The sequence below is a fragment of the Phalacrocorax aristotelis genome, chromosome 4 (assembly GCF_949628215.1).
Source record: "Phalacrocorax aristotelis chromosome 4, bGulAri2.1, whole genome shotgun sequence".
NCBI classification, from domain to species: Eukaryota; Metazoa; Chordata; class Aves; order Suliformes; family Phalacrocoracidae; genus Phalacrocorax; species Phalacrocorax aristotelis.
The window spans coordinates 70,211,693-70,236,062 of NC_134279.1; the positions used below are offsets into that span (position 1 = coordinate 70,211,693).

The 24,370-nt window shown below is 38.2% G+C and overlaps 1 protein-coding gene across 1 annotated transcript in view; it reads left to right on the plus strand.

Moving 5' to 3' along the window:
• STK32B (serine/threonine kinase 32B) overlaps nt 1-24,370 on the plus strand; it is a 181,841-nt gene that overhangs the window by 103,154 nt on the left and 54,317 nt on the right. Inside the window, exon 5 of the mRNA XM_075091882.1 lies at nt 19,221-19,258. Coding sequence (XP_074947983.1) covers nt 19,221-19,258 — 38 coding nt within the window. The remainder of the gene's footprint in view (nt 1-19,220; nt 19,259-24,370) is intronic.

A 24,370-nucleotide genomic window follows, 5' to 3' on the forward strand; every position in this document is an offset into this window, starting at 1 on the left:
ACAAATCTTTTTTAAAACAGGCAGCAAAGATCTGCTAGGGAATTACCTTGTTGTAGAACTTGCTGCTGCAGTGAGTGTGGTTGTCAGCAGGTCCACTGATGCCTGGGCTCACCACACCCTTTTCTGCGGAGTGCGCTCAGAGGGAATATATTAAGTCCATGTAGACATTATACGTGAGTTTGCCAGTTCCATGCTCTGCATCTTGAACTTTCCAGTCACTGTGGCAGGGAGTACGCTGTTGGTTTGGCTTTTTCATCTACGTCTGTCTTCCAGAGGGCTGTCTTAAAGCCCATCCTTACATTTATTCTAGGGTTATAATGACTTGCTTCTCTGAATTCCTTCTAGTTTCTGCAGAGTGTACCCCCACTTAAATCAGCTGCCATCACCTGCCTGTGTTACTGTTTTCCCCCCTCTTCCTGGTTTTCTTTAATAATTTGTTTACAATAACCTACCTTTTAGGAAAAGAAATCTCATACAAGCAGTGTTCAGGGCACATGATTTGTATTAAAGTACTACACATCCCTTGCCTCCACAATGTATCACCCTATTGATAGATAATGAAATTAAAGGGTTTCCTCCCTTCCTTCCTTCCATGCCCCACTTCACAGTGTTGAAATTTTGATCATGAATCATTTTCAGAGATTTAGACACTGAAGCTGGAGATGCTGACAGAATTGAAGCAGAGCTCTATATTCAAAATTATCTCAGGTCTCCATCCGCAAATCTGATCTGGTTTATGCTAGTTTCTGCTTTAGTATATTGCCAGTTTCTTTGTGGCCAACGCAGTGCAAGTGTTATCAGAGCCATCTTTCTTTTACAGAAGTCCATTACAAATTTCTTGGTATTGCTTTAAAACTTCAAGTGACTTCAGTATAGGCATCTGCTGCCAGCTTATGTGTACTAGCAAAACAACTGTATTAATAGAAAGTTGATATTGTAATTCTAAATCTAAGAATCAAGAGTATTAATAACTACATTTAAATAATTTCAATAATTAATTAAAATTATTAGGCATTCCTTCTGGAGAGGCATAACAGTATCCACAGTATTAATTGCCTGCCTCATTTGGCACTGCCTGGGTTACCCTGGTTTTCTGACCCTCCACCCCCCACTTGCCATCCCAGGGCGGTGCTGCTGTCTTGACCTCCTGGTGCCAGCTGGGAGGGGAGGAGAGGCTGAACAAAAGCTCCTCTCACCAGCAAGATCAAATTAGCAATGAAGTGAAGTCTTAATTAACAGGGGAAAGAACAAGAGCCAACTGCCTCTGATACATTGATCCTTTTTCCCAAACCTTTGGTGTTAATGTTATACTAAAAGTATTCTGGTATGTTTGTATCTTAGGAATTTCACAACATCATGACTGTGTGCAGGCATATTGTCTCCACTGAAGTGGCAGATTTGCATGCAATGTGCTTGAATCATTTTTTTGTTTGTAGTCAGTGGAGAAATTAAAAATCTTTGATTAAAGTATGCAGATGGGGAAAGGAATATGTAAAAAGACTGTAAACTTCAGGCTGAGCAAAGTATAAACTGATAGCAGCATATGGAAAATCGCTTCTTTCTCCTGCTTCTGCTTTAATGGCTGCAACACTTTTTCAGCTTGGATGAGCAATACATACATAGAGTATTCTATCATTCCCTTGGAGATCTCCTCACAATGAAAGTTTTGTTCAAATATATGGCAAAATAACAAAGACTTAAGACAAAAAGTGCATGTTTACATAATTTCCTCATGAGTGCAATAGACTTTTATATCTCAGGAACTGAACAGATTGTCCATGGTATGGTGGAATGCATTTCATTAAAGGATATTGCAATTTAAGCTTCCTTCTTGCCTTAGAAATGCATTCAGCAGCTCTCAGTACAGCTTTCATATTTCAGGTAAGATGTGGTCTGCTTTGTACAATTTTTGAGTTAGCAGGTATGCAGGGGGTTGAGAAGGAGTGGGAGTTGTAACACTGATCATCTGAGAGTTTCATCTTTCAAAAAAAATCATCTGGTGGACAGGAACTGTAATTAAGATAGAGAGTGCCATGAGATTTGTTCTGCTGAAGTTGCCTTCTTGACTTGTTTTCTCTTGCATTTATTCTTTATACCTTTTTTGGGGAGCTCCTCAGGGCATTCCCTCGAGGTTATTTTCAAACATTTCTATATCCACTGTGAACTCCTCTCCCAACTCCTCTGGATGGGTTTTACAGAGGAGAACGCACAGCAGCTCAGAGCTTTGATGCTGTGTGACAGACAGTTGTACTGATGAGCCTCCGCTTCTCCCAACATGTGTGTGCACAGCTTACATTCATCCCTCGGGGATTTTCCTACTGACCCACTGGAGATAACTGCTCTGTCCTCCAGCAGAGGAGACAAGGCAAGCCTGCCATTTGGCAGTGGTGGTGCTCTTGCACATGCAGAACTGCTGTTGGCAGGGAAAGACCTTAAAATATGGTGCCAAACTGGGACTTTGCAAGGTGAGAACAGCACGTGGTAGATTGTATACTTTTAATGAATCAAAACTTACTAAATTAGATTCTGGTGAATTTGGTCATTCTTTACACTGATGATAAAATCATCTTTACAGTAAGAATAACAATGAAAAATAACCTCTCTCTGGTGGCTACTGGTTTTCTTCAGTCATTTATCTGTTCATCTTGTTACACACGTGAAACTTCGGTGCTGTTCTAAATAAAGAGGAGTTGCTTTCTAGTCTAATGATAAAAACAATAAGTTAGAGCTTCTCTTTTTTTTTCCTTTCACAGTGACTACCCTGTGTCTAATCATGTTATAGTGTCATAGTTTATTTCAGTGATATTCTTATTGCACATTTCACACTTTTTTTTTTTTTTTAGATTTGGGGGGTTTCATTATGAGCACAGGTAGTTTAGAAGATAAATATGAGTTCCTTATGGTAAAAGTGGTTACCCTCTTTCTATATACAGATACCATCTCTATTCTGCTGTCAGGTTCAGTTCAGACTGTAAGTGTTTTGAGGTTCAAACCATATTTTTCTCTGACTATATTCAGCCCTCAAACTTCACTAGGTTTTAGTAAAAACCAACACTGCTTAAAATCTCATCTTTCTCTGTAGTTACCATTCAACATCAAATGAGGTGCAATGGAACTGGAATGATAAAAGACTTAATGAATAATAAAAAACACTACAATAAAAATAACAGCACAGAAGGTATCAATTTTTTAAGAGTGTCAGAAAAACAAACTGGTTGGACAGTCTTTATGTTGAGCTCCGAATGTGTGACCCATGAGTTCACTGTTTGGACCTTCAGTGAACATGCCTGATTTTTCAGCCAGCTGAGCAGCTATACTTTGGAGACCCAGTAGCAAGAAAAAGAGAAATTGGTGGTAAGATAGATGGACTTGAGGGTACCAAGAAGAAAAAGGACATCATCTCCATGCAAAATGTGTGGAGGAGATGTCCAGAGGGGCACTAAGAGGGCTGAAGAAGAGACTGGGGAGTGCAGAGTGTGATGTGGGGTGTGGGCAAGGGAAAGCCACTGTGAAGAGGAGCAGAGAGTAGAGAACATGAGAGAGAGGTGCCATGAAATTGGAGGGTGCTGTAACAGGGGAAATTGTGGGTCAATGCCAGTACATGAATGCCAGGTCAGAGGGGTAAGCCTGAGTGGTTTTGAATATGTCTCTCTTTGTCATTTTTGGGGACATACAGCTTTATTCACCAGCTGTGAAAAACCTTGCTCAGAGTTCTGCAGATAAGAATTAATACACTGACGTAAAAACTGTTCTCTCTGTACATTCATAGAAAAGATGCTGATGTGGGGAAATGGAATCTTAGATTTGATATGTTGCTGTCTCAGGTTGCTACAAAAATTAAGACATGGTCCTCTTTAAAAATGTCACATCAATAGGTCTACTCAACCAGTGTCAGGTCTATTCTGAATGCAACTCAATAAACAGTAATTGACTTATTGTCAATAATCAATAACAATTACTAATATAGTTACTTAGCAAGACTTGCTGAGTGGAGAACCTATTCCCAGAATGCTGCATTTCTCAGCTTTTATGATAATTAAATGTATTAGTTATCTAGACTTCTGCCTTTAAAATCTACAGAGACTCACTGCTTGCCTCTTAATTTGAGATGTTGCAGAATTCTCCCCTGATGGTGCACCTTCAGTTGCAAATCTACTCAGCCACAGAAACACTCTACTGATGGACTCCAATGCAGACACATGCACTTACATATATAGAGAGAGTTTAACACTAATTAAAGTACCAGCTTATTTCCCCGAGTCCCAGACAACCTCTTCTGTTGAAACTAAGAATTATGAGCATATAGGTAAGGATGTCCGTTTCCAGCCAACAGTCTTTTATCCTATCATTATTGTTTAATATTTGCTTTTGGAAGCTACAGTGCCAAAAAGGAATAGCATATGAGATCTAAAGGTGATTGAATTATTAAGCCTTAGTTTTCTAGATTTTTGAATATATACATCAAACCAGTGTAATTCTTAAGTTAAAGGGAAGAATGGCGGTGTTCAGTCACTGCCTGCTTTTCCCCCCTAAGAAATACTTGGTCAACAGTTTCCTTACATCAGAGAAGATTTTATCTCCCTGAGATGAAATGGGCCCCCAGCTGTACAAAAGCAGCTCTGTGTGGCAGCGCCAGGTTCTCTGGATGCCACAGACCTCTGGGCCTGTGATGGCCAACTGTCTGGAGGCAACCCCTGGGCTCCTTCCTCAGACACCCCCCTCTTAACCTCACCCAGCTGAAGACCATACAGAACCTAGAAGCTTTCATGCCACAAATGAGGAGGATGTTTTATTCGATGGCACCAACTAAAAAAATTCTTAAGCGTGCAAGCTATTTTAACTACAGCACAGTTTATCATATATGAAGGATTGCATTCTTCATAGTGTGAGGTGACATTAAACAAGACAATGAAAGCCAGAAGCGTGACTCCTGCAAGAGGCTTAAAACCTGCCTGCGCTTCTTTGATAACACATTACAATAACTTGGCCTGAGAATATCCCCAGTTGCTTTTGTAATTCCACACAGCATGTGAGATATTTCTTCGATGTTTAAAAAATTATTCCACAGTTCACCAAGGTCTAAATGCAGAAGTCTATATTTTTTTTTAGTTGACTGTCCAAGCAAGTGGATACCTAGTCAACACAGCCAAATGCATCTAACAGAATAGCTAAAAAGCTATTCAGCTTATCCAAAACTAGACACTTAGTCATCTGAATGGCTCTTTACACACCAGTGACCGTGTTGTTTATACATCCATTGAGTATAAATGGGAATATAAATGCCTAATTCACAATAGATCCTAATCCAAGTATCTTAATCTGAGAGCTGAATCCCATCTCTATTTTAAGATGAATAAGTAGCAAGAATAATCCTTATAATAATTTTAGTACAAGTAATTAACTGAAATAGCAGTTTCTCTGCACAGAGTCTAGTTCAAAAACACCTTCACCAGTACTGTATTCTTGCCCAGTAATCTTAACCAGGATCTTGCTACTAAAGTCTGCAGACTCAGGTAGTATTGCCAATCTTCATTTCTTATCCAGGTTCATCAAGAGGAGTTGGAATACTTGGCTGTTTGATTCTGAGCAATATGTTGTTGATAACTCTTAGAATAGGGAGACTTCTTAAAAAGGTGGTCTACTGGAATATGAGTTGTGGTTTGGGTCAAATGTATCCTGTCGAGTCTCATCTATCTGAAACAGCAATTTCCAGGAACACATATATTGATTGCTCTGGGAGTTCCTTTGTAAATATTCCTTCTTAAAAGCATCCAAAGTTATTCTTAGAAGTAATTTATTACATTCCTTTCCAGGATAGGTGAGGCTGGAGGTAGAAAAGTGTCATGAGATTTCTGTTCAAAACATAAAAGATTGGTTGGAGGGAGCAAATGCAGCACTAAATCAGATATTTGCCTCCCAGTTTCAAAGAACTAATCTATCTGTTGGTGGATTTCACAAGAAGACCTGCCAGCTTCTACTGACATTTCAGGTAGTAGCAGGTCAGGTTTTTTAATCATTTACCAAATACAGTTTTCTTTTCAAGCATAGACTCTGCACCTCTCAGCCTAGTCTACTGCAGCTCACTTTTACATATATTAAATTTATAAAACCACCCAGGAGGGGAAGCATATGCAGGACATCAGAGCTCACTTCACTGTGGAACATAATCAGCCTCCTCTCTGTGATATGTCCTGGTTGCGTACATTACAGAATCTGAAGTAGTCAATTTGAAGAATAAAAGCCCAAATAGTTATACCCATGGCTCTCATGTCACAGGCATGAGCCAGCACGAGCTGATGGCAGTGGTGAGGGTGATGGGGTTTCACATCAGAGCAAACAACACAGCATCGCATGGTTGTTTTCTGCTTACTGGTCTGCAGCCCTTCTCCCAGCTACGCTGGACTGCTGAAACTTGGATCAGCAGAAAATTTACTTAATGGGAAACTTTGCTGCTGTGAAGCTCACTGCCCTCTGCCCAGGCACTTGCTGAAACCTGAAACCTTTGGAAGTTGCTGTCACCTTCCTTGGCCTGCACACGAAGTCCACCATGTCGTACTTTACTTTAATTGCCAGCTAAGTCAGCTGTAATTAATTGCACTTTGGTACAGATGAGGGAAACAGTTGTTAAACAATGTGATATTATTATTGTGTATACTGCTGTTCTAACAAGTGTCTGATGAACTTTTATGTATAGAAGTTGGTAGAGTTTTTAAGGCAAATTTTAGGGATATTATACAGTAATTATACACTGTGAGCAGTGGCTGATTTAAGCACGTGTCTGTTTGGAATTCTGTATATTTTGAGTTTGTCTGATAAGCTGAGCAAACTCTTGGAGATGTGATACATCTGAATGGATCTATTCTATATTTCATGCAGTGAAAAACAAAGGAGCAGCTATACGAATTTCAGCCATTGCAAAACACCACACTTTTGATGCTAGCTTTTTACAACAGATAAAGGCAAACATGCTTATCTGTAACAATGCTTTCCTGATTTATCTTCAGACAACGGACAAATGTCATAAATTTCTTCTCTTATTTAGTTTCACACATGGATTTCTGCCTGTGTATATTGGAAGAGGACCTATGCCTTTTACTGGAAGGAGACTGGTACCCATGCAATTGCGGGCAGAGTACATGCTGAGAACATTCTCCCCTTTTTTCCTAGGCAAAAGCTCTCACATTATCTCTGAGGAAAGAAGCATTGCCATTGCACTGTATATGCTTTCCTGCTGGACCAGATGATTTTTTCCAAACACCACACTCCAGTTAGCATCTAATGAGTCATGCACTTCCCGCAGTTATCAGAGATGTCACCTGTTCTTGAAAGCTGATTCACACATGACCCTTGTACTTGTATGCATGGAAGGTCTCAGCAATACTTGATGCTACAACACAGAAAAGATTAAAGTCATTGGCTGTGAGATTATCAACAAATTACTGCTATGTGGTGATTCTGCATGACTCCTCCATGCGATGTGGAGAAGCACTTGGCTGAAAAGACTTTTTATTTGAAATGTGGTGATGCTTTGGCATCATCACAGTGTTAACAGTTGTTCAAGGTTCCCCTCGAAGCTACCCAAAAGTGCAAGGGCTGTAGTCATGCCTAGTGTTAGCTCTAGAAAGCAGTTCTAACAAAGGAAATGGCACATTTGGCATTACTTTTCGTCCTTCAGGAAAGATGAAAACTAACCATTCAATTGCCTTTAAGTTGTTTGTACTGGTTAAAGTTCACTTGGAAAAGAACCAATGTGTCCGCAAGAGGAATCCTGGATAGCATAGTCTGGGCTTTGTTATGTAAAAGCTCAGTTTATATCGCCTCAGTGGTACTTCCCAATCCCAGTCTTAGAGACATCATACAATGCAACACAGAGGAGGCAAAGTACATCTCCTTTGGGCAAATCTTTCTAACTTTTATCTTCACCTATTTTTCTTGCTATTGCAGTATATAATTACCTTTGTGATAAAGTCATAGTCGATCTTCAGGAAGAACAATATAATGAAACATTCTGTGTTTAATGTTTTTATTTTATTTTGGCATATATGCAAATTCAGGAGCTGAACCTAACCAAAGACGACTGTTATCTGGCTATATATACCCAGAAATGTGAAAGGCTCAGTATGGGATTCCTGTTTTTAAAAAGGTCATTTTCTTCAACCTGGGATAGCAATATCTACTGTAACTATTTCTTTAATCTAAAATTGACATCTACGGTGATTCCAAAGACCACTGGCCATTCAGACAACTCTAGATATCGTTACTGCCACCTATTGTTACAAGTAGAGAATTGAAAATATTTTCATAATTGTATTTTTACAAATGGAGCTAAAATTGGAAAATAACAAGCTTGTTCCTGTTGAGGTATTTGTGAATAAGCATGTTTTGGTGCCTTATTTGACAAATTTATTTTCAGAGCTATATAAAATTGGCTAGTTAAAGTGCTAAGAAAATCCAAGATCTCCATGGACACCTGGTAAAAAGTATTACTAAGCTAAAAAAGAACCACAAGCAGCATAATGGTTAGCATCACAGTAACACATTGCGATATATCTAGGTCCTACAATCCCAACACTTGAGACAGGTGTCCAGACAGTCTTTAGAGGTACATAGCAAGAGGTAGGGTCTTCAGAGGCCTTCGTCAGTGAGAGCTTTTTCAGTTGTCATAATTACTACAGCAGTTATATCTTGCATAAGTACTAGAAAATGGTCTTGTTGCCACGTAGAAGGAAAAGGCTCCACAGGGTGATAATGGGCTGGGTGACAGGATTCTTATTAGTACCATATAATGCATGCTACCAGATAATTAGTTGGAAGTAGTAATGGATTTTTTGTTTCTGCATTAAAGCCCCAGGAGTAGGAATTGTAGAGAAAACAGAAGATTTCAAATAAAAGAGAATATTTTAGATTGGAAGACCCAATAAAAAGATTTGGGTTTTTTTTGCAAGGTCTACTGACTTGTTGAGTACCTCATGTTCATGAATAATGCATCACAGATTGTATAATAATAAAATTACATATTTCTGATTGGTGATAAATATATTCTTTGGAATTGCACGTATAGAACCTTGTCAAAGGTGTTCCAGTTTTATGGAATGATTTTCAAATCCTGAAACCTTTACTCACTATTTTCATACAGAATTCTGTGGGATTCTGTTAATTTCTAGGTGAAAAGGTTGCCTTAATAAGCACTGTGATATTTGAACATACAATTAAAATATCATAAAAATATCAAAATACTGTGATAAAACAGATTACCTTTCAAGTTCTAACATTTGTTAGTCTGAGCCTTTCTTGAAGGAAAGACTTGATTTTTCTTAAACATCAGATATCTCTCTATCCATATATATATACTTATTTGAAAAAATAATTTTCTACTGGAATTTGGTGATTCTGAAACTGTATCTGGTAAATCACTGCAAAACAGATTTGGCTCCATGCCTTATTTGGAGTCTAAAGTGCAGATTTTTATTTTTTTCTTTCTGGATGGAGATGGGGCTGACTAAGTAAATTCCACTGGATGGAACTTAGACCAATTAATATTTTAGGCTTTTTGACATTTCAGACTAGGAAAGGACACTGGAAGTGATGCCCTTTGACACTGCAAGTCTTCTGTGTATAACAGGCTTAAGAAAGTGCAAATGGAAATGGCTGAGTTCATTGAATAAATTATTGTATCCCTTGCTTCTTAGAAGGTAAACTTATGCAAGGACATCCTAGAGCAAAACTGCAGTTTATTTTGCTTTCAAACAGAATTAGTGGAGTTCAGCTCTGCTGGAATTTTCTCCTTACTCAAGAGAGAAATAGCTAAAAAAGATGCATTCCTTTTTATTTTTTTCCTATGAACAGCTCAACTCAGCAAAAGCCACACAAAAGTAAATTACCTGTGCAACTTGGTCTCTGGTTGCCAGTGAATTAGCCCAACTTTAAATATGTAAAGATCAGGACCAGTACTTTAATTTTTCATCATCTCAATCACATGTTTCTGCATTTGCTGTCCACACCTATGACCAGTGGGTTTTAATAACAGATGTTGTTTCTTCATTCCTGTTTTTAGTCAGGCACCATGACCTGTGGAAGCCTGTTTCTGAATGTAATTATTCTGGCTTGGGTGTCAGATGTGGTGCCTTGTGGAAACATATCCAGATTTGTACAAACAAGCATCCACAAATGTTTTTTTCTTTACAGATCTCATAATTTAACACCACATCTTCTCAGCTAATTTCCAATTTTACTGAAGTCTTTAAGTTTCAGAATTACAGTGATTCACGGGATCGTGTCATGTCATGACACTCATTAGAGCAGGAAGAGAAGGCTCTGAAGGTCTTCTTATGAAAGGACAGTAAGAGGTGGCAATGGCTGGCGAGATCTGAGCGAGCGGTATGTGAACTGGCAATCAGAGGTCTGGAGTAGTCAAAAGTCTTTCACTTCTATCCATCTGATAGGAAATAATGGTAAAGAATTCTGAGATTCTTACTATGATTTTGTTTTAATACCATTGAACATTTCTTGAAACTAGGAAGGATGTTGGTCCGGCACAAAAAACCTAAAAAGATAAAGGAGTGACAAGGTGTTGATGAAAGGAATTGAGGATGCATCACTTCATTAAGGCTATTTCTCAAGCAAGCGCTCTTGGTGGGTACTCTGCACAGTTCAGCTCTGGGGCGTTCGTCATTCCTGTGCTGCCCTTACAGAAGCAAAACACCCCTGACCAAATTCACCTCTTGGCTGTATAGAGGCCAGTGTATATTGACTTTTCCTTCATCCAAATCTTCAAAAAATTTGCCATAAGAAAACATCATTATGTATGCACTCACTTTATGAATTGCATGTCTTGGGCATGTGTATTATTTGTGAATCTAAATATCAGATAGGAAGGAAATAAGGTCCCTATCTGTGAAAATCAGAATTTGTTCACATTTCTTTCCATAACCAGGAGAAATCCCTTTATAATATATGATATGGTTCACTTCAGTGCTCTGATACAGTGATGTCTCATGTGAATTCAGATAATCCGTAGCTGAAACTTATATTTCCCTACTCATTGCCATTTTTATGGCTGTTAAGAACTGTTATACAGATAATATTAATCTCAATAAAAATTGTCCAGAACTACTCATGTCACATTAGTTTATTATTATGTGACAGATATATGTCTGTGATTTAAAGTGAAACATTGGTGTGACTAACTAAAACAAAATAAATCCTAATAAAAAATAAAAGGCTCTGGTCAGGTATATTCTGTAGCATATAAATGAGTTATGAGCAAATAATTGACAATAATTTAATATCTGAGAGAATCAGGTACTCAGTAAACAGAGGTTATTGGAATTATCCCTGCATGACTTCAGGTTGTTATCCTTAAGTTGTTGCTTCTTACTGTGCTTTTTTTTAATGGTAACAGCTGTCTTCTATACTTTAATGCTTGCATCTAATAGTCAATGCAGACTCCTAGTCTTCATCTAGCATTCCCTGTATCCAAGAATACAACCAATCCTCACTTTCAGTCATGACTGCTGGGACTATTTTGGCAAAGAGAAGGCAAACAGGATCATGAAAGTCATTGTAGGTTAAAAATGGTTAATGTGACATTCTGTGATCTTAACATGATTTTCTTTTTCCCAGTGAAAACAATAACTTCAAATTTCTTTTTCTAGTCTTCAAACTTCCTATTTCTGCATAAGGAAAAATATTAATATAAGAAATGAGCTGCATAATTAAGAAAAAAGCCTTTAAACTCAGTATCTCAAGGTTTACCCTACACAAAATACAGTTAGATTGTCGGTACCAAAAAGAAGAGAGTATGAGAACTTTGTTAGGGTTGAAAAAATGTCTGCTGAAGCCAATGTAATCCTTCCACTGACTTCAAGGGCCTTTGTCTGGATCTTGCTTCTTTTGCACCCTTGTGAGAATGCAAAATCCATGTAACTTAATTCCTCTGTTGGATATTTTGAAACAATCTGGGAAAAAACCCTTAGCATTCTGCAAGGGCATAGGCTGCCTTGACTGTAAGCCATTGAATTTTAGTGATACACATGTAAATATGGGCTCACCATATCCAGACTGAGACAAGCATTTCTTGTGACCTATGGAGTTTTATTGTCAATAGGCTTTAGAGTGAAAGCTTTCCTTTATAGCCAGTCTGAACCTCTCTTGTTTCAACTTACACCTGTTGTTCATACACTAGATTCTGTCTTTTGAATGAAAGTGAGCACATGTCTTCTGTGCATTCAAACAAAAACAGTTAAGAGCTGCTTTCAAAAATCTAAGACTCATTCAATGAGTTTGTACAGAACTGAGTTTTGTCTGTAAGTTACCTTTGGTTAATGAAGGGTTGAAACCTCAACAGTTCTCGTTCAGAGGAAACCAATCATCAGTAAAAAGTGGAAATACTCCTAAGAAGTCATGCTGGTAAAACTGCTATCAGCTGAAATGCTCATAGATGTTACTGTGGGATTTCAGAAGCTCAGGAGAATGGAAGTGTGATAATACATTAAATTGTGCTGTGAGCCAGCAAGGCAAACAGTGAACTTCGTCAGAGGTAAAGTTGAAAGAATGTACTTCGGATTTTTTCTGATACCAAATACAGGGTTAGAGATTATTACACCTGTGAATTCAGTGCCATCCAGAACTTTTATAACTGAAATATTTCCTCTGATCATATTAAAAATCTACTTGGACTGGCAAAGAACAGCTGTTCCTGTGTTGGAAACACATGAAACATTTGATGAAGTAAGGAGAAAAGACAGGCAAAAGCAAAAAATCACAAATTTAAACGTGACAGAAACCAAGCCTGTGGTGTTTGTATGTTTGCTGCAAAATATGAAAGCAGAATAAAACAGATGGGCAGTGTGAGCTTTTCAGTTCTCACAGGTTTAAGGAAAAGCATAGATCTTGTGTTCGGCATTATTATTGATGTGATTCAAAAAGGTGAAGGGAAGACAGCGTCTGTATTTGCTGTAGAAGTGTTTCCCTAAATCAGATTAATCTTAGCTGGCAGAACTCTAGCTGGTAGTTCTGTTATTCACATCAGTGGCTAAATCTTTGCTTAAGCCTCTGAAGCATTTTTATACAATTGTGTCTTGTAGTAATCAACTTAAGTTTAATTCTCAGTTGTATAAAGAAAACCCTGTTTGTTTAGTTCACTTCAGTTTTCTGAAATATGAAGCTTGATTTCATGTTCCAAAAGCAAATAGAAAAGTTCTATTGACCATCTACATGCTATTTATTATTTTATATGCCTGTCACATTGCATCTTACAGATCTCCTCTGTTAACTAAACAACCTTAATCTTTTTGTTCAGGGAAATTTTTTGTTCAGCCTTGCCCAGATCTTATCTTTTTTGACTGTTTTCTTTCAGATGCTATGAAATCAGGTAACCCAAAGGACCTACCTTTGTTTTAAATTACAGCATACCTTTTTTTCAATATTTTCCTGTAACCTGTTTAGAATTAGATGTTATCAATGTGAAGTGGTAGCCAATGAACCTGCCATTACATTTTTTCCTTGAGAAAACTGAGCAATTCATGGTTGACTACACCAACCATACATTTTTCATTTCTAGGTGGATGTTTCAAGCCCAGCTGATACCAATAGAGACCAAAAGTTACGATGTTCTGGTTGCTAATTCGTAGCAGTACACATGAAACTTTTCTGTAGATTTTTCTGTATTTCAAGCTTTAGAGCAAATGACATCGTCACACATCTTTCAGTCTTCTTTTCTATGAATCTTTGATCTACATAAGGAACACAAAAGTGTGACCTCTGGAAGGTTTTTTACGGTTATTAATCCCAAAAAGTAATTCAGATTCTCCCCTTCTGCTGTACATATATAATTTTTGTCTATTCTTCATTTTATCTGGCACTGTCAATATAATGACCTAGTTTTGCTCACTCTTACTGAGATTTCTTAGAGTCCTCTTGAGCTGAAATAATCTTCATTCTTTTACCACTTCACATAGCTAATAAATATTGTGTTACACCTCTCCACTGCTGAACTGCAGAGGATTTCAATTCTAACCTCCTTTTGTGCTGAAGATGGGATATTTATTCCTACTATTTTCTTCATGAACATTCAAGCCCCATGACAGAATTTAACATGTGAAAGCTCTGACTAGCTTCCAGCTGCAATGGACTATACCAAAGACTCACTAAATTCCACATATACAGTTATCTCCCAGGTACCTTCAATCTTTCATGAGCTTCCTTGTAGCCAAAAGGAGGGGGAATAAAAACGATGGACTTTGAACTTGGATATCTTATTTTCCATAGACTCACAAACCAATTCAGGCTGGAGGGGACCTCCAGAGGCCTTTAGTCTAATGTTCTGCCTGAAGTAGGGGCAGCATTAAGATCACACCAGGTTGTTTGGGGATTATCCAGTCAGGTCTTGAAAACCAACCCCTAAGGATGAAGACTGCACGACCTCTCTGCTTCTTAATTTAGAAATTTGCTTCTACCCCACTTATTAACACCAGAAACATTGATGGAAGCAGTAATTGAAATGCAGAGTATTGAACCTGAGTCCTTTATAATCATTGTGAGCCTTTCCACTGAGTTCAGAGGACTCTGACTGGCATACGCAGTGAACATGAGTCAAGCCACACGCATGGTTTTCCTCCGTGCCAAGGTAGTATCTTCAAGCACTAGGTGCCCACTTGGTCTAGATTTTATAAAAGTTACAAATAGTTTATTAATCATCCTTTTCTACTTGGAAATTATATACAACACCTTCTTACTGTACTTTCATCCTTCAGACAGTTTTAGTTTGACAGTTGTGGCTAAGGCAATTCATAGAATCATAGAATTGAAGAAACCTAGAAATGGTTTCACAGGCAGTATCAACAAGTAGCAATTAAACTGTGTTTTTTCCATTTTTTTTCTCATTTGTCCAAACCTCTGAATTTCTTGGGTCAGCTCTTATATTAGTTATGCCTGGTCCTGTCACTGAGCAAAGACTTTGAAGGTTTCTCTACACCCATTTCTATGTTGCTCTGATTTTACTGTGTACAAAAAGTGTTGGAGTAGCACTAGTACAGACTGGAAAAGTTGTGTTTATGAAATCAATGTCAAGGTCTTTGCCACAGCTTTGCTGGTCATTGCTTAGTGAATGGTTCAAGGACAGCCCAGGGCTCTTCTGAATCCAATCTGTGAGTTAGCTCCTTGCAAAAGTCCTTCAATTTCTCTTATGAGCTGGTTCAAAATACTTGAATTATGAAAGAAGTCTTTCAATTAATTTTCTTAGCTGGGGATATGCATAACAGGAAAAACCTGAAGTTAAGGTGCTGAATTTCATACCCTGTTGTTTGAACATGCTTGCTAAGCGGAAAAATGTTTTCTGAAAAATTGATGTGTAGTCAAAACAGAATTTCACTTAACATGTTTGAATTTAAACTGCTTAAGTAAAGAGTTTTTATCTTTTAAATCCACCTTCCTTCATAAACAGTGTTTTTACTATTTAAATGACTTTAGCTAGAGTATTTATTTAAAGGAACTAGCTGTCTTTTGTATAATATCTGCCAGAAGCCCTCCATTCTGAATATATTCAGTAACTTTAACTGCAATGCTCCTAGACCTGCCAAGTTGTCCCATTGACTATGTTAAAACCTCCATGTTCTGTACCCAGCTGGCAGTGGTCAGTGCAAAGGCAGAGCCGTGGCCTTGCTCTTCTGCAGTCCATGGAGCTTTCAAGAAGCTGCCTTGGAGAGGACATCTTTTAGTGCCATGCTGTACACTGGGAATAACCACATAACAGAGTGCTGCTGGAAGGCAGGCACTCTTTATGGTGACCTTGCACTTTGCTTTCTCACCTGCCACGTGAATGTATATATCATGTGTGTCTCCAGGTATGTCATCCTAAACCAGCAGCATCTTACTTAAAAAATTTGTTCACCTTCTGGCTTAAGTTATCCCATGGATTTACTTGCTGTAAAAGCAGTTTAAAATAACCTATTTTGAGATTTGAGGCATGGTTATGAGTCTATCAAGTTGCCTCAGGGACTGAGGGTTTGGGCTGGTCTGTGCAAGGTGGTAAACCCTGTTGTACCTGCCCCCAGCTACATTCCTGCCTCTAAGCAAAATAAGCAAAGTCGGCAGAGCCCATGGTGGGGAAGATCGCTTAGGTAGGAAAGGCTTTATGGTCTGTGTGCATCTGTATCAGGTATCAGCCACTGCCTGAATTAGTCACAGAAAGATAAGCACAGATCTAATTTTACCACTCGGCTTTCTGAACATTACAGACACAACTGCATGAAGACTATATTTGATGATACATACAGTTATCAAGTAGATTTGTCAATTTCTTTTCTGGTCACAATAGAAATGTATAGTCTATTTAATGGTGCAATATTATAGCAGATATTAAAAAGATAGAAAAGGCACAGTCTTATAATGAGCAATCCCTGGACAATGCATTGTTGTACATGTGGCAGTAGCTCATAAAGCTGAATTTCTCCTTTTGACCAGTTTTACCCTCAGTGAAGTACTAATGATTGTACCATTCCAATTCTTAATTTTTATTTTCTTAAACTGGGGAAAACAGTTTGGAGTGATGTTGAATGTATCACTGATTTTAGGAAGATACAGAAAGACCCTAATGTAGTTGGGTGTGACCCCAATCTTTTTACCCACATGAGAAGTGCAGAGTCAGATTGTGCTTGTTAAACTTCACAAAGACAAAGTTTAAAATATTCAATTCATCAGTCAAAACTATGCTGTGCTTTTCTCCATTGAAAGTCATTGCTGTATTTTCAAGTCATGGATCAACCACAAAGACTATTCAACATGAAATCAAAATTCCAACTCTTATCAGAAAACAGTCATCAAAACCAAGAGATTGTTTTGTTTTCAGCAAATATATTCAATAACAGCTGAACAGTAGCTCTTCCAAAAACTGTCTCATCAGTTGAAAGATTAGATATAACATTACATATAAAAATGTATAGAATTTCCTACCATAATTCAACTACAGAGAAGTTTTATAATATAAGCAAAGATATTAAATCCTACAGTTTGCCTCTACCTCACAACTTCACCCATATGAAATCAGGGGAAGGAGAGTTTTTTATATGGTAAATGATATGACAAGTGACTACAGGGGAGAGGAAAGAGACAAGTCAGAGTCTGGAGTCAAGTTAAAGTTGATTAAAGAGCTATCATTGCAAACAGCTGGAGTTTGTCCCTGGGAATATTGAAACCAACAAAGCTAAATAATGTTGGGGTTTTAAACCATCTAGAACTTCAGGAATTTAATGTTTCAGACCCATAAATGTTAATGTTCCCTAGACACAAGTATCAGCAAATAAGCATGAAACAGAAATCTCTTTTCCTTAAGTCCTGGGTGAATTAAAGATGTCAAAGGCATCATGAAATTACTATGAGTAATCTCTGATTGACGGGCTCTGAAGTCAGAGTTTGGAGGCTTGTGGATGACATGGGCGCTAGGAGATTTCCTCTTACATTACACATATAACTAGAACTGCTGCTGAATCAGGCAATTGTAGGTAGCCAGTAGGTTGTGCAGAAGAAATACAGTATTTCACACTGAACTACTGGTATAATTTTAACTTTCCATTCCAGATGGTAATTCATAGTGAGATCCTTTTCCTTACACAGACACATACAGATCCTACATTATTTCCAAACATGCAGGGAATGATTCAAAGTAATTTCTTATTTATCCTACATTTCCCCAGCTGCTGCTACACAAATTACAAACATAGTCTTAGTGTGCTTCACAATTTCATGTGATTCTCAGGAAAGGCAAGAAAGTGTGAAATTCAGAATACTAAGCTGTAAACTTCTTTCTTTTGTCAATAAATGTGTCAAGTTTGGATGAAGATTGATCTCACAGCATGCAAGCAATATAAGTTTTATAACTGCTATTGCTATCTTATTCCTTTATGATGTTTCCTTTAGAAATAATTATCAAATTTAAAAAAGAAGAAAAAAAAGGGTGTTCTGGTGTAATACATTTTGCAATATTTCACTTTCTTCCTTATTTCACTTATGGGCATACTGGACAAACTTGTTAGTGAAATCTAAGTATATATTACTACATATTTCAGTCAGGATAGAATTTTCTAAGAGATGTTTGAATTGGAATAAGCAAGTCATCCCTTGGCTAAAAAAAATTACACAGGTGGAAGTTCTTTGGAGTTCATCTGAAGACTCATTCAACAGCCTCTTTTGACAGTTTACTGTGTCTTCTCGTTAGAAAGCAGTGCAAAATTCAGCTCAAGGGGCAGATGTTTTTCTCATGGTGGACTGATGCACCTCCTGCTGTGGCAACGCCACACCAAGAACATGGCTTCAAAATTGCATTAAGCACAAGTTGCCGGTGAAAAGGCAGTGCCACACAATGCTTCCGCATCACAGTCACTGACATGCAGGGTGAGCCAAACCAGAGCAGATCCAGGCTGGCAAAGGGAAGAGATGAGTTTCCCCCAGAACAGGTCTGCTCCATGAGTAATGACACTGGGGCAACAAAGAGAGTGGGAATGCCCAACAATGGTGAAGAAAAGCTGTCTCCATCCCTCCTGACAGCAGCATGGACATAGGTCAACAGAAAATGATCCTGCAAGTGCAGCTCGCTAAGGCAGTGTTGTTCCCTTGTGCTAAGAAAGGCAGAATTGAGCTGATGCTTCAGCACATTATAATCTCCATCCTCCCTTATCCTCGCTCCTTTCCCCAGTGAGCTACCTGCCATTACAGACAGCCAAGTGGGGACTTGCGGGCTAAAGGAGAGCTGCTAGACTTATCCAGTTAATGTCAGATAGCTAGCAGGACTCTACAGTATGTGAGTGATCATGCATGTGAGAATGGCAATTTAGTAGAAAGGGTAAATCACCAATGTTTCTAATTAAAAGATTTCTTGGGTCTGTCACAAGCGTAGTCCCTGAGGCACCTCTTAGATGCAAATCTTCCATCTTGTTCCCGCTGCTATAAAGAATAAAGTACATAATCTTGAAAAAAAAATCCATGTCAATGCTAACCATATGAAAAAAAATCCACATGAAATGGAGACCTAGAGAATCTCTTTAGTATGCGCGTTTTCCATGGGCAGTAAAAAGATGTAGATAAAATCATTTGCCTTTGTGTATGATATGGTTTTCCTTGGTTTTGTAATGATTTAATTGACTTGGCCTTCATACCGAGACGGGGAAAACAGGTTGCAGGTTTTCTTTGGGTATGAAATATAATGCATTCCTTTCCGTATTTTACAGGGACATCAAACCTGACAACATACTACTGGATGAGCATGGTAAGTGAATCTTAACTGCTTTCTCTCAGATATCTCGAATTCTTGAGATCTCAGTGATATGCTCATGACATGCTTTGTAAATCCGCCTCAGATGTTGGATTCCTACCTAAATCTGGACTTTCTGTGCAAAGTCCCTCTGTCTACCTTGTGGATTTTGTAATTTAGCCTCCTATTGCAAAAAAAAAAAAAAAAAAAAAAAAAAAGCTGATCTGACACTTGCAAGACCTGAAAAAGAAGGAATTTAGTATGAATTGAGAGCAACAGGGACACCTGATAAATATAAGTTAATATTTTATTAACAAGATTACTGTGAATCACCATAATCCCGTTTTAGGGACCTACCAGTAGAACAGTATCAAGCACTTATTTTCTCTTCTAGAACTTCTGAAGGGCTGAGAAATTTTGTATAGCAAATTATTTCTCAAGTATGTATCTGACAGATGTCTGTACTGTGCTCATCACCACAGGCTTCCTTTCCAGATAACTGAAAGACAGAGGCATGGTTTCAATCATCTGATCTACTTTGGATGTCTGCACTATACACCAGTATCTATTTGTCTTTGGTGACTAATACCATAAGTTTTGAGTAAAGATATAGATATCCACCTTACAGATGTATGTTTTGCAAGATGAATGTTACCCTTGAAGTCCATAAAAGCTTCAATTAAGCCACAACATAGTAACATAATTTTTACAGAATCATCAGATTTCACTTAATGGAAAAACATGCTAAATATATGCACCATAAATATGCTAGGCTGTAGAGGAAGCATAATGAATTCACCTAAAATGAGTCTAACCAAGTGCACAAGAAGGAACTTTGTTTTAGCCTGTGGCCTCTGAGATGGCACAACAGTTCCCTATATGCTTGACTTTACCCCTAGGTCTTTCTTACAGTTCATTAAGCAAACTGTGCTTACACAAAGTATCGTGGAATTGCATACACACAACATTTAGGACTGAGAGTTTGTCTCAGTGAGTTAGATTTCTTTGACCTCACTGAAGAAACCTATTTTGGCTGAAGTCAAAGTGAAGTGTTATGCCCTTCACATTGCCTTACACCTTCAAGCCATTAAACTGACTGACTTTCATAACATATACCAAGATTGTACATTATAGATATTTCTGCTCCTTAAAACTAGTTTCACTAAAATTTATCTGTATGGCTTAGGGAACATAGCTCAGGAACACAGAAGCAGTGAAAACAGGAGATTTTTCTTAACTCATAAAAATGATCAATCTAGTTTACAAAGAAAATAAACCATGAAAATGTATACAGCATATTCAGAAACATTCTGGCAGATGAAGCCTGAATTTTCCCGTATATTTTTCAGCAAAGTCACATCTCAACAGTGCTGAGCACAGGTTCTGATGCATCAGTGGAAATAGGTGCTTGATGATCATGAGAAGCATAATGCTACATGAGAATGAGGTAATCAGTGTCTTAAAATAGTCTTCAGTCCCTACCAGATGATTGCCTGGTCTCCTGGAGAGATTCTCTGCCCCACAGGAGAGTCTCATCTGAGGAAAGCAGGGATGTTTTCAGGTTTCACTCTCTGAATCAGACCTCTCTAAGGAAATGAATGCTGTCTATAAAGCTCTCATTACATTTCCCCCTCAGCTTTTCCATAAAGCTCTTCCTTTTACAACTAACACTAATCTCTAAATTGGGTAGTAGTGCTCTGTTTTGCTAACATGCATCTGAAACAGAATTATTCTAGTGATGGCTGAAGGGACTACCTGATGGTTCAGGATAGCTATTATTCTTGTATTGTACAGAGAAAAGCATTATAGAATACTCTTCATGACAGTATTCGGCTTCCTGTACTATTCCTTCTGCTTTAATGGTTTAAAACACTATAACTGAAATAATAGTGTTTGGAACTGAAAGCTGGCAAGTCTGTTGTATTTTTTTCTGAAATATCAAAGAATTTAAAGACGTCTTTACATCTTTCCATGATCTGTTAGTTATAATGTCTAAAGAGATGTGGAAAGCATTAAAAGCAAAAAAACAAACAGTGGCAAACTGATTAGTATATTGCCTTTTTTCAGAGATGATAACATTATTTCTACAGCTATTTGGTGACAACATTGATATTAACATTTCCGGTCGTTCTGCAGAAATTACAAGGCTCTACTTCAGCATCCAGGTTCTGCATTGTGCAGAGTGACCACACCGTTATTAAACTCTGTTGACAGGAATTTTGCAAAGGTTTGATTTCCTCTGAGGCAGGTTTTTCAGCACATCATTTCATAAGACCCAGCAAGGTCCCTGCTTGGTTTCCTGAGGAAGAACTCCCTGCTGGATCAGACCCAAGGCCCAGGCCAGTATTCTGTTGCAGCCAGTAGCAAGAGGAGATACTATTCATGGAGTGTGCCCTTTGCCACTTATAGTCATCAAATGCTTCAGTGCTCCTTATCACCCACAGTTTTTGTATTAGGACATTAGGGTATCTCTGTAGATTCCCCTTTAGAATCTGGATAAACCTTTGTCAATGAGTTTGTCTACTGCCTCTTTGAGGCTGCTGCTGATATTGGCCTCTACAACCTCCTGGAGCAACAATTTGTAGAAGTTTACTGTCCTTTGTGAAAAAGTGTTTTCTTTCATCCCATTTGAAACATTCTCCTTTCAAAAAAAACATCCTCTAGTTCCAGAATTGCAGGATTTGGTAAATAATAGCTTACAGTCACAATCTTCGTCATATTCAAAAACTCCTTCAGTGCTTTCCTGCCTCAGCTGAAGAGCCTCAGCCTTTTTAATTTCTCCTTACAAGACACTGCTCCGTTCTCTTTGCCCAACTCTGTTGCCATAGACAGTGTTATGGATACACAGGCTTTCAGTTTCAGAGCAGAAGAGCAACAGTTCTGTATCAAAGATGCATCTAGTTGAGTTTCTTATCTCCAAGAGTTGCCAAAAGTGAATGACAGAGCAGGATATAAAACAACGCAGGTTTTTGTGATACTTCCCCATGTACTCACCCAACCTCCAGCCTCAAGCATTTCCTGAGCTTGGTATGGTTTCCACTCATTTAATAACTTTCAGTGCTCTTTTCCATGGTCTTTTATGGTGCTTCATTGAGTGGAGGGAACTTTCAGCATCCTTAACATCTTGTGGTAAAGTGTTCCTTAGCTTAAACACAGATTATGCGAAGGCTCACTACCTGTTAGTTCGTTTTGAAGGTACTATCTGCTAATTACACTGAATGCCTCCTACTTCTAGTGTTAGAACTGCTTCCTCATGGTTGTCCATATTGAAATCACAGACCAGATATTTCACTTTTGGCTTTAATAGGACTAATTATGTTTTATTAGGTTTGTGGGGGTTTTTGGACTGGATTTTTGCATCTGCTAGTAATAATTTTACTCAGTAATTGTTTCTCTTATGAGACAGCAAGGCAGATTCAAGCCAGCACCTGTATGTGCCTCTTCATATATGATTATATTGTTTTATGGTCATCAAGGTTTTCCTTGAAACTCTATTTCCTTGATTACATGAGAATCTCAGCTCTCACTTGAAAACTAACAGCAAAACTGGAAAATGCAGCAAATAAGCAATCCTGGTCTTAAAACCAAAAACAGGGTTAAAAAACCCGTGCATAAATTCAGTATTTAGAACCCTGATGTTAACGTCTGAACAACAGAACTGGCAACATTATTACTCTATAGTCATGTTTGGGAGACATAAAGTCTCCACTAAAGATGTACCTCTGGTGATTGCATTAGGGCTGGTCCTCGTCATACCCACAGACAATTTTCAAGGACTGTGTCTCATTTAACCAACCGACGCTCATTAACAAGATGAGTGTTTTGAACATAATTCATTCACCTGAAGCTATCTACACTTTGAGAATACATTTGAAACTTTTACATGCCTACATGGCCATTAAACAGCCTCCCCTTTTGAAATGCATAGCCTTGCTGAACCCATCTATCGCAGTACAAGGAGGTTTCTAACAGTCTCCCTCATGATAAGCAGCAGACTTCCAAGTCATGACGAATTCACGTGGATACAAGCTTATGCTCTTGTGCATAGTACAGCTGAAACCAGATAGATGCTTTTTAAATTATTCAAAAGGTTTGACCTTCTAAGGGAAAACCAGATCTGAATTTGCTCCAAAATGTTACTGTGTTGAGACTTCCCATCAGCTCTGATGCATCCTGAGTTGGTGGCATTAACTCCAGGCTGGTATTTCTTCTCTTTGCCCTCACATTCACCCCTTTGGTTTCAGATTCTGAGATATTCAATGAGGTTTGAAGTCCTGTACATTTTCTGCTGTTAAATGTTAGTCAGCCAGCCTCAGACACCTTTCAGGACTTGTTTTAATTGTCATTATGATTTGTTCTCTTTTAACAAAAACTAAATAATAGTCCAAAGAAAGACCATTTGCTGTTTACCTCAGATACTGGGATTTCAGGCCACGTGGAAGAGTAAGGCATAAAAGTGACACAGCACTTCTGAAGTGTATGCATAGAGATCCTCAAAGTCATATATATACACTGTGCTGTAGGTATTAACTTAGAAATGTTTCTGATTAAACCCTTAACTGGAAGCTGACTAGAGGAATGCAATTTTTGAAATAATTTGCACTGAGATACTTTCTGCTTACAATGTGCATGTTGGCGTACACAAAATCAGTGCAGTCTGGGATGATTTGAAAAAGCCACTGCAGAGAGCCAGAGGAATGTGGTCATTTGCCTTTTCTTCCCTCTCTCCACCATTGTCATATTATCATATGGGGTCATGCAGCCATGGGATTAAGCAATGAGCTCTTTCCCTGGGATACTTGAATTTAGTTAGGTACTGCTGAATTATTTGTGCTTCACAGCTCTTAAAAGCTAAACCCAAGTGGCACTGACATACTGCTTAGTTCAATATTGTACCTGGTACCTGAGATGGGAGCCAGGGTACAGGCTTGGTTTTGACATTTAGTTGTTCACAATAATATCCAGAAAGGAAGATAAAGTACAAGGTGTGAAGCTCAGATGGGAAAGTCCCCATGAATTGAAATTTTGGAAACAGTATGAAGTAGCTAGTATCCCAGCATATTTACTGCAACAACAGCTACCTTTCCTTTTCCTATATGCAACAGTTGCAGTAAAAAGATGTATTAG